General features: G+C 27.0%; 1 protein-coding gene across 1 annotated transcript; it reads left to right on the forward strand.

The window, feature by feature from the left end:
• The first annotated feature begins 7,416 nt into the window (after positions 1-7,416).
• LOC131171079 (MDIS1-interacting receptor like kinase 2-like) lies at positions 7,417-10,942 on the forward strand. The gene is made up of 4 exons (XM_058130535.1): positions 7,417-7,927; positions 8,000-9,200; positions 9,333-10,363; positions 10,579-10,942. Exons 1-4 carry the CDS (start codon positions 7,417-7,419, stop codon positions 10,869-10,871), a joined length of 3,036 nt encoding a protein of 1,011 aa, XP_057986518.1. The 3' UTR covers positions 10,872-10,942.
• The last annotated feature ends 350 nt before the right edge of the window (positions 10,943-11,292 follow it).

Below are 11,292 nucleotides of genomic sequence, written 5' to 3' on the forward strand. Positions count from 1 at the left end.
TAGTTCCACTGTGTGACTGGGTTAAGGAACGCATCCTGCTACCTACATTTATTATGTTCTTTCTTGGTTGGGCTTTGGTCTTGGTATCAGGGCTGGATAGAGTAGGCTACTTGTGTTTTTTTATTTGGGCTGGCCGACTGGGCCTCGCCATGTGCTGAACCTTCTCTAACTAATGGGTTTTACCTCTGGGGAAAAAAAAGGCCACTTTACTCACGCCTGACAATTGGGTTAGACCACCTATCAGACTGATCACTGCTTCCCATATTTCAGATTTCACCTCTTCTAGACTGTTCCAGAGCCACGACCATTTGTCAGCTGCAGCCTCATTAAATAACTGTATCTCCACTTTGAATCGGACACCATACCTTATCACATTTAAGCAAATGATGCTTGAACTCATCATCCATTCCTTGAAAATCTGTTTGCAGTTTCTTTAATCTTTTAACTGTCAACGCTCAACGTTAGAATTTAGAAACTATATCATTTTTGACAAGAGAGACAAATTTGTCAGGTCATAAAATACAATATATAAAATTGAGGAATTTTCATTAAAGATTTTATGGAATTAATATAGACAAACTAGTGATTGTCTTAGGTGCTCATTTTCTTAGTACTCGCTTTTGGTTTATGTCTATTAAGAGGTCATACTCTTCGTTCTGTTTCTTGACAATTATGTGACAATGCTTTTGGTATCCATTCCTGCTGATGGTCCTGCACTTTCTCTATGTCGCTGTCTTGTATATTGGCATCTGATTAGAAAGTTTATGTTAGAATGTGTTCCCTGCTCCCCACGGCACTTGTTCTGAGAGGAGCGCTCTGCGCGGCACACATTGTAAGGGTGTAAGTGTTTGTTTAGTTTAACTGTTGAATATAGCGGATAACTGTTTGCTGATAACTGTTACTGTTAACTGATAGTTAATAGCTGGTAGTTAATATATATTAAGTGTTTGGTAAAATTATATTTAGCTATTACTGTTGATAAGTGAAATGACTAATAATGGTATACATTATGTAATTTATTTTATTATTGAAATAAATATAAAATTATAAATTTATTATATTATATAATTTATTTTATAATTTATTTTATTATTAAATTAAATATATAATTATTAAATTAATGTATTATATCATTTATTATATTTATTAAAATAAATATATAATTATTAATATATTATATTATATTATTTATTTTATTATTGAAATAAGAAAATAATTAAAATTTTTTTTAAAATAATTAAATAACTTTAAAATAATAGATAAAATAATAAAGTAATTATTATTGTTGACAAAGAAAAAACTTATAATTAATTTTAAATTTTTAGATATGAATAAATATTTTATATTTTATGTTATTAATAAAAAATATTTTAATAAAGTTAAAATATTTTAATTAAAATATTAAAATTATAAATAAAAAATATAAAAATATTAATAATATTAATTTTTTAGTTAAATAAAAATAGATAATATAATCAAAATAAAAAATAAAATAAGATCAGCTATCAGCTGATAAGAAATAGTTATAAAAATAAAGTTGATACAAACTGCAGCTGTTAAGTACCATATCAGCTACTTATCAGCTATCAGCTTTATTTTTTAAAACTTATTAAATACTCTAATTCATCTATTTAGGTATCTATCAGATATCAACTGCACTCAACAAGTGAACTGAACCTCCTGTAAGTCTTGCTAACATTGCAGGGGTGTTAGTCTTGCTGGGCACAATCATAACAAACGGTCTCCTACAATAAAAAATGTCTCGCCACGTGGTCAACCAACTGGTTACTAATTTTATGGCGGATTTTTAGGCTTCATCACTTCAATTCGATGATTTGTATCTTTTTTCAGGCAGATATCGTAAATAGAACAACAAATCAATAAGAATCGAAAATATATGCTTCCCTTACAGAATTGTAAATATCTAATAATTATTATGTAATTTTTTTTTTCAAAATTCAATAACTGAAATTATATAGATAACTCTTTTTTATCACTACTTTATACTACAATTTTTCATCTAAACAGAAAAAATATCTTACCTATATTTGCGCTTTAATTGGAAATAAAAAATAATAAGAAGGGATATTGATGGGTAGCGAGATTAAGTCTTCGTAAGGGTAAAAATTATAGAGATAATGGCTTATTGAGGTGATAAAGGATGGTTTAGAGAGATGTTGTATGTTTTCATGTAGTAAGGGAGGAGTAAGTGCACTGGTTGATTGATTAGGTGCAGGAGATTGATGTCGAATGGCTTTGTGAGATGTACAGGTTGAGAGAAGCTAGTGGCCAACGAGTAGAGAAGTAGAAGAATAACCTTTGTGTTTTTAGTAAAAGTAGTATTGTTTTGCTGAAAATAAAATTATTTTTTTTTATTATAAATTAAATTTAATTAGTATCAAATTGGAGAATTAAAAGTATTGACCGTGTTAGTATTAAACGAGGCAACTAACAGTGAGATTTAATTGTATTAAAGTTCAAAGTTCAGGTATATTATGTTAAAAAAAAATTGAGATACAATTATGAAAAAGAGGTAAAGTTTGAGATATTTTTAGGCATTTTCCTATCCTCACGTAGCAAAGTACATTAAAATTAGTTGTGGAATAAATTATAGGGTATAATTGTGATAAAATTAATAATTTAGGGTATTTTTATTAAAAAAAAATTAGGGTATGATTGTAAAACAAAATTGTAAAATTTATAAATTTTTGACATTATTCCATAAAAAATTTTAAGTGAAAAATAAATATAAGCATGTTTTCATTTTCTCGTCAAATTGAAAAAAAAATCTTTAAAATTATAAATATATCTTTAAACTTATGTTAATTTTTAAAAAATTACGAGATAAAATTATAATTTTATTATTCATAAAATAACTTTCAAAATTATAATTTTATTACCCATAAAACAACTTTCTTCTCATATTTTTTTTTACAGCTTCTTGCCATATTTTTTTACTCCATATCTAACTTTTTCTTCTCATCATTAATTCGCTCTTTTATTTTCCAACTATATTTTTTCCCTCTCTTTCAAACAGTGTAACAATTATTTATTAATAAATATAAAGTCCTCTGACATTTATTATCTATTTAGCATTGCATTTCGAATTCAAAAATTACTTTTTTAATAAAAATATTAATTTAAATATGATTAAAAAAATAATTTGAAAAAATTATTTTATTTTTTACTATTTTTATAATTAAAATTTATTAAATTTAATTTTAAATTATTTTTTTATTAATATATTTAAAAAAAAAATTTTAAATAACAATTTTATTAACAATACCAAATAGACCCTCAATTTAGCCAAGTTTTTCAGTTTCCTGGTGACCCATGAGAAGGAGGCTGAGACTTGCTCGTGGCTTGAAGCTCACGTCCTGGAGAAGTCAATTGCTTTCGACATTTTGCACTTTACCTTGACTGAGTGTGAAAGCGATCATTAATTAATTACCTTGAAGTCTCCCCTCTTGGTTTTCTCTAGTGTGTACTGGGTGCAACCACAAATTCATCAACTCTTACGTTTTCAGTTGACCTTGATGATGACTGCAGCTTGATTTTCTTTCTTTTTTAATTAAAAAAAAATGCTTTGGCAGAAAATTATTTCATAATTTCACTTAAGTATATTGCTATTGATAAATTAACCAGATAATTTTAATATCATTAACTTAACTATTATTCATAGCTTAGTTTTATTTTAATTACGACGTTGTGTTAATATTTTTCATTTTATTTAACTTCAATTAATTACTTTTTACGTAAAATTAATTACTTTTTACGTAAAATTAAGGGCAGAATATCTCTCTCTCTCTATATATATATATAAATAAAGTAAAGAAGCATACCTAAAAAACTGACATGTATCATTTTCTTTTTTAAATTTATTACAGTGTCATATTTCATAAATACTTTCATTCATATTAATAATTATTTAATATTTTAATTTAACTTTTAATTATCATTATTATTTATAATACTATCTTAATATTTATTATTTAAATTATTATTTTTTAAAAAATTTAATTTTTAAAAATTAAGATGTTTTATAATAAATTATTTATATTATTTTATAAATACTAATTATTATTTAATTTTTTTATTTTTTAATTATCATTATTATTTACAATAATATCTTAACATTTATGATTTAAATTATTATTTTCTTTAAAATTTAATTTTTCAAAAATTAAGACACCTTATGATTTAATGTAATATTTAAAAATTATTTATATTATTTTTTTTATAAATTTATTTATGTAAAAATATCATTTACCGCATGTTATTCATGATAATAATAATAATAATAATAATAATAATAATAATAATAATAATAAGTTCTTAATGGTCATTAATTTAAAGAAAATTGATCATTAATTTATGATTTATTAATCAATCATAAATATTATCTTTTATACTAATTATTATTTAATTTTTTTATTTTTATTTTAATTATTATTATTATTTACGATACTACCTCAATATTTATAATTTAAATTATTATTTTCTTTAAAATTTAATTTTTAAAATTTAAGATATTGTAATTAAATATAATATTTAAAAATTATTTATATTATTTTATAAATAGTATTTATTATTTAATTTTTTTATTTCTCCTTTAATTATTATTATTATTTATAATACTACCTTAGCATTTATGATTTGAATTATTATTTTCTTTAAAATTTTTAATTTTTAAAAAATTAAGACCTTTTATAATTAAATGTAATATTTAAAAATTATTTATATTATTTTTTTATAAATTTATTTATGCAAAAATATTATTTACCACCTGTTACTATCTATAATAATAATAATAATAATAATAATAATAATAATAATAATAGTTTAAAATAAAAAATAATTTAAAAAATAATAATAATAATAATAATAATAATAATAAGTCATTGATGGCTATTAGTTTGAAAAAAATTGATCATTAATTTGTGATATCATAATCAACTATCGTATAATTTAATTAACATTAAATTATTTTATATCTTTAATAAATATTTTTATTATATTGTTATATTTTCTATTATTTTTATTATGAAATCTTTATTAAAAAAATTTGAGAAACAAAACATAAAAAATTATAAAAATAAAATAAAGAGATTTAAATTATTTATAATTAGTATGTATTTTTTTATGTTAATAATTTAATATTCTTTCTATTTTACTTTTCTACGATTAATTAATGCTTATTATTATTATTGCCACCTTATTGGCATTGCTGTTGAAACTACTGTTGAGAAAATTACTATTTTAAATATACTAGTTAGAGAGTGTTAAAAAATAATTAAAAATTAAATTTGATCAGTTTTAGTCATAAAAACACTAAAATAACAAAACAGTTTTTTCCAAACTGCTTTTCTCAACAGCATTTAAAATGGTGCTTTTATTCAGAAAAGCAGTTTCAGGCTTTAAAACTCAATGCCAAATAGGGCTATAGTATATCATATGAGACATTTAATGTATATCAAGCGCCCTCTTCTCACAAAATATTTTTATTTCACCTAAATGCTCTTAATTTTTTTTATTTGTATTTTTTTTATTATTTCTTTAAAAATTTATTAGTTATTATTCTCAAAATTTATTTATTTAAATATATTTAATTAATATTTATTTAATTATTAATTTTTTTTATAAATATCTTATTTAATATTTTTTAAACTTTGAATATTTTATTTCAGTATAATTACATATATAATGCAATGATAATTAATATTTTGATTATTTATATTTTTTTATCATTAATTTTTAATAGAATTAATTTTAAATTTTAATCAAATATCTATATTTTTGTGCATAAATTATCTCTCAACTATATTTTTATATAGAATTAGAATTTTCAAGATAAATTGTAAATATGATTGTATTGAAAATTTAGCTATAAATAAAGATGATTGAAAACAATTAAAATTACAGGATCAAAATTATAGAATCGGTTTTTTGAAAAATAATATATATTTTTAATATTTATAATATTAATAGAAAATGTCAATATTTTAAAATTTTAATTTTATAAAATGTATTTATTTTATATTATAAATTTATATAAAGTGATAACATTTTTTGTTAAAGAATTATTTAATAAAATATATATCAGATTGATAAAAAATAATTTACACTTAGATATAATATTTTTAAAAGATAATATAATAGAATGTTATTTTTAATTAATAATAATGTTATATATTTTTATTATTATTAAAATTAAATAATTCAATTCATTATTAGTAATTTAATTTTATTATGTTAATAACAAAAAATATTTTATTTACATATTTTTAGAATAATATTATTTTCTCTTTAATTTAATATATTTTCTATAATTTATAAAAAATACATATTGATTTACATAAATTATGAGATAAAGTACAAAAATTTTATAAAATTTAAATTATTTTTTAATAAAGTTTTTTATTACATTTTAAACGAAATAATCATGGAAACTATTATTAATATATGTATAAAAGAATTAAATGGGTATTTTAATTAATTATATCATAAATTAATTAAAAATTTATTATTATAACAAATAAAAATTTATTCAAATTAAATTAAAAAAAAATTTTCATTTAAAATTAATTTAATAATAATAATTTATCTTATTTAAAATATAATTAAAAATTAAATTAAAAAATAAAAATTATAAATTACTCATGCATAGCATGAGCATTATACTAGTTTTATATATGAGTTAGTAGTTATGTTCTATAATATAGTACAACTCAACTCAACTCAACTCAACTCAACTCAACTAATCCTTTATCCCAAAAATTTGGGGTCGGCTATATGTATTCGTCTTTCATTTAATACAATAATGCTCCAAATGTTAACAAACAATTCTATAAATATATTTATTTGTTATATTTAATTAATAATTTATATATTCATAACTTAAACACAAAAAATGAATTAAAATGAGAAATTTATTTGTAAATTCAAATCATTTCCAAATTTTACAAATAATCAAATTCTATATAATCAAAATAAGGTACGATTATTAACAAATGGTTAGATAGTGATGTGGACTTGCAAGGTCAGATTCAAATATTGAAGTTGTCATTGAAAATCTTGCATGCCCAAATCTTACTTCAAGCAACTAATCTCGCTAATATTTAAATTGATGTAGGGAGACATTCTGTTTCCTACAAAAAATGAGAAGAAGAACAGCAGGTGATGCTGGGTTTGCATTTGACTAAGCAGCTTAAATTTCACGTTATGTGGTTACTATAATTAATAACTTAAACAGCAGGGGTGATGATGATGTGAAAGGTGGCGGAAGACTTCTTTCTCCAGGCTTGAGGTCTCTTGCACATTTTGTAAGGCACTGGATATTATATATTAGAAGTGTGCATATCCACATTTACTTATCGAGTCCTGAATCACTATTTGCCTTGCATTAAAACAAGAGTCATGGGATTCTCAACCTCGAAAAGAGTGCTAATATTTGTTCCTTTGATCCTGCTTGTTGTTTCACATTCTTCACTTAATGTTGCTTCTAACTCTGTTGATGAAGCACGTTCCCTGCTAAAATGGAAAGCCAGCCTTAACCAGACCAACCCACCCCTGCCCTCGTGGATTCTTTATCCTGGAAATGCCACCAATACTTCTAGTTCTAGCCACCTTGAAATGAATGTAAGCCCAAGTTCCTGGCATGGAATTAGGTGCAACAAAGCTGGAAGAGTCCATTCTGTCAACCTCACAAGTTGCGGTTTAAAAGGTACGCTCCAAGAATTTCCGTTCTCGTCCCTTCCTAAACTTGTATACGTTGATCTTAGTGCAAACGAATTATATGGCATCATCCCACCTCAAATCGGTCAACTTTCCAAGCTCATCTATCTTGATTTGCAAATTAATCTGCTGTCTGGAAAAATTCCACCAGAAATTGGCCTTCTAACAAATCTTAGAACATTACACCTCAATGACAACAAGTTAAATGGCTCAATCCCTAGGGAAATGTGTCAACTAAGGTTGCTTGAAGAGCTTGCTTTGCATATGAATCGTCTCGATGATTCAATTCCTTCTTGCTTGGGCAATTTGACTAACCTTTTTTGGTTATATCTTTACAATAATTCACTTTCTGGTTCCATTCCTCAAGAAATTGGAAAGCTCTCCAATTTGGTTGAACTTTACCTGGACAACAACCACCTAACAGGTTCCATCCCTTCCACTTTAGGCTACTTAAAGAAACTCACTGTGTTATACATTTTTAACAATCAACTTTCCGATCCTATCCCTGAAGAAATCGGAAATTTGGAGTCTCTTTGGAATCTAAGCCTTAAAACAAACAATCTTTCTGGTCCAATTCCGGCATCATTAGGTCGTCTAGGGAACATTGAATTACTTCATTTATACCAAAATCAACTATCTGGATCCATTCCTAAAGATCTGGGAAACTTATCGTCTCTTGTTGATCTAGAGTTAAGTGAGAATCAACTGAATGGTTCGATTCCTACTTCATTTGGTCGTTTAAGCAACTTAAAAATGCTATCCCTTCGTGACAACCAACTTTCTGGTTCCATCCCCCGTGAAATCGGAAATCTAAGGAATTTATCTGAACTGAACCTTGACAAAAACCAATTCACTGGTTTTTTGCCCCAGAATATTTGCGTTGGAGGATTACTTTTGAAATTGGCTGTGAATGACAACCAACTCACTGGTCCAATCCCCAGAAGTTTGAAAAGTTGCTCAAGCTTAGTCAGAGCCCACTTTGATGGAAACCAACTCCATGGAAATATCTCTGAAGATTTTGGTGTCTATCCGAACCTGCAGTTCATAGATCTAAGCTACAATAAATTCTATGGTGAAATCTCATCCAACTGGGGGAGGTGTCACAAATTGTCGACCCTAAAGATTGTAGGGAATAATATTTCGGGTAGGATACCAACTGATATTGGAAATGCCTTTCGGCTGCAAGTACTTGATCTTTCTTCAAATCATTTAGTTGGAAGGATTCCTAAGGAATTGGGGAAGTTGACTTCTTTGTTGAAGTTGACTTTAAACGATAATCAGCTTTTTGATGGGATACCTTCAGAATTTGGATCGTTAACCGATCTTGAGCAACTAGACCTGTCGGCGAACAGATTGAACAAATCGATTCCTTACGATGTTGGAAACTTAGCTAAACTCAACTACTTGAATTTGAGTTGTAATGAGTTTAGCCAAGAAATTCCAATTCAGTTGGGGAAGTTAACTCAGTTGTCGGTGTTGGATTTAAGCCGGAACTTCCTCAGTGGAGAAATATCAAATAGATTCAGAAGCATCCAGAGCCTGGATATATTGAATCTCTCTCACAATCACCTCACTGGTTCCATTCCAGAACTGCTTGGCTTGTCCCAGCTCGATCTTAGTCACAACATGCTCACTGGAGAGATACCGGCAGAATTTTCAAGTTTGCGAACCTTGGAGATACTGAATCTTTCTCACAACAAGCTCAATGGTATCATTCCAGCAACGTTAGCACAACTGCCTAATTTACGATCCGTTGATCTATCAGATAACGAGTTGTGGGGTCCCATTCCCAACAGCAAAGCCTTTCAAGATGCTGCATTGAAAAAAAACAGAGGGCTCTGTGGCAATGCTAGAGGTCTGCAGCCTTGCAAGATTGCAAAGATTCACAAACATGTTTTGGGAAAGGGCATAAAATTTTCTCTGATGATTGTATTTCCTATTTTCGGAGCAGTTGTCCTATTCTGCGGTTTAATTATCATGTTGTTCAGTTTCCGAACAAGGAAAAGAGGCTCAGTGACAGGAAGCAACATGAACAACGAAGAGTTGCTTTCCATATCAATTTTCGATGGAAAAATAATGCACCGAGAAATCATAGAAGCAACCAAGAATTTTGACAGCATGTACTGCATTGGAGAGGGCAGATTTGGACGTGTCTACAAAGCAGAGTTGTTATCGGGTGATACTGTAGCTGTAAAGAAATTCCATTCGTTACCTCATGATGAGATGGCAGATCAGAAAGAATTCCTGAATGAGATAAGGGTATTAACAGAGGTAAGGCATCGAAATGTTGTCAAATTCTATGGTTTTTGTTCACATGTCCGACACACATTTCTAGTTTACGAGTACCTCCCTAGGGGTAGCCTGGCCACGATCCTGTGCAATGATGAAGCTGCAAAAGAATTTGGCTGGGATAAAAGGCTGACGGTCATAAAAGGTGTAGCTTATGCCTTGTACCACATGCACCATGAGTGCATACCACCAATTGTTCATAGAGACATATCAAGCAAGAATGTTCTGCTGGACTCAGAATATGAAGCTCATGTTTCGGATTTTGGCACAGCTAAGCTTCTCAATCTAGATTCTTCCAATCGGACTATGCTTGCAGGCACCTACGGATACGTAGCACCAGGTAAGATGCTTTGAACCGGAAATGAGGTTAAAACTTATATAGTTTGTAAAAATCTTTTAGTTGTTTTTGTAGATTTTATAACTAAAATATAATAAATTTAACTTAAAGGTAATTTTTAATGGCTTATTAACACATTTGAAGTAGTATTGTTCATAATAATGGTCTTCAAATATTGAAAAATCCTATGTATATATATAATTTTTTTGTCTTTGCAGAGCTTGCATACACAATGAAAGTGACAGAAAAATGCGATGTGTACAGCTTTGGGGTGCTGGTACTGGAAGTCATCAAAGGAAAGCATCCTGGTGATCTGATTTCTATGATGTTATCTCACTCAGGCAATATGGAGATAGCAGTCAATGATGTGTTGGATGAGCGTTTGTCGCCTCCTTCACTTGAGGTTGAAGACAAATGGGCATTCATAGTAAGTCTGGCATTTTCATGCTTAAATGCCAATCCACAGTCTAGGCCAAACATGTATGTTGTTTGTCAGTCGTTATCCAAATGAACATCCTATCAGGTCATCCGTTTTGAGTATAGACCTATTTTCTGCTAGAATTTCTGTTGTAATGGACTTCGCCTTTTGTTTAGACAAAGTTTGGTTTTTTATGGCTAAAAATTGTGTTTGCTTTGCTATGACCTTATATTGTATTTGAGCCTTTGGCCTGTTATTTTAATGAAAGCTATCTCTTTAAACTTTTTTTTTTTTTAATTTTAATGATGACCTTTATGCATTAAATATTAGCATTTTATTTTATTTTTAAGGGAAAACTTTTATGCAGTAACAGGGGTGGAGCCCAAGACCCATGCAACCTCACCCATCACTTATAAATTTTTTTAAAAGTTATATTTAAAATATTAATATTTATATAACATATAAAATTTTATTTATTAGTAAATATAAATTCAAGTAATATGTATAAATTATA

This window comes from Hevea brasiliensis, chromosome 12, assembly GCF_030052815.1.
Source record: "Hevea brasiliensis isolate MT/VB/25A 57/8 chromosome 12, ASM3005281v1, whole genome shotgun sequence".
Classification (NCBI taxonomy): Eukaryota; Viridiplantae; Streptophyta; class Magnoliopsida; order Malpighiales; family Euphorbiaceae; genus Hevea; species Hevea brasiliensis.

What these genes read in the sequence shown, in the direction of transcription:
- LOC131171079 (XM_058130535.1), top strand. Translation starts at nt 7,417, where the DNA reads ATGGGATTCTCAACCTCGAAAAGAGTGCTAATATTTGTTCCTTTGATC. An exon ending in TAGAACATTACACCTCAATG is followed by an intron (nt 7,928 to 7,999) that starts ACAACAAGTTAA and finishes TTGCTTTGCATA; the next exon opens with TGAATCGTCTCGATGATTCA. An exon ending in CAGTTGGGGAAGTTAACTCA is followed by an intron (nt 9,201 to 9,332) that starts GTTGTCGGTGTT and finishes AGAACTGCTTGG; the next exon opens with CTTGTCCCAGCTCGATCTTA.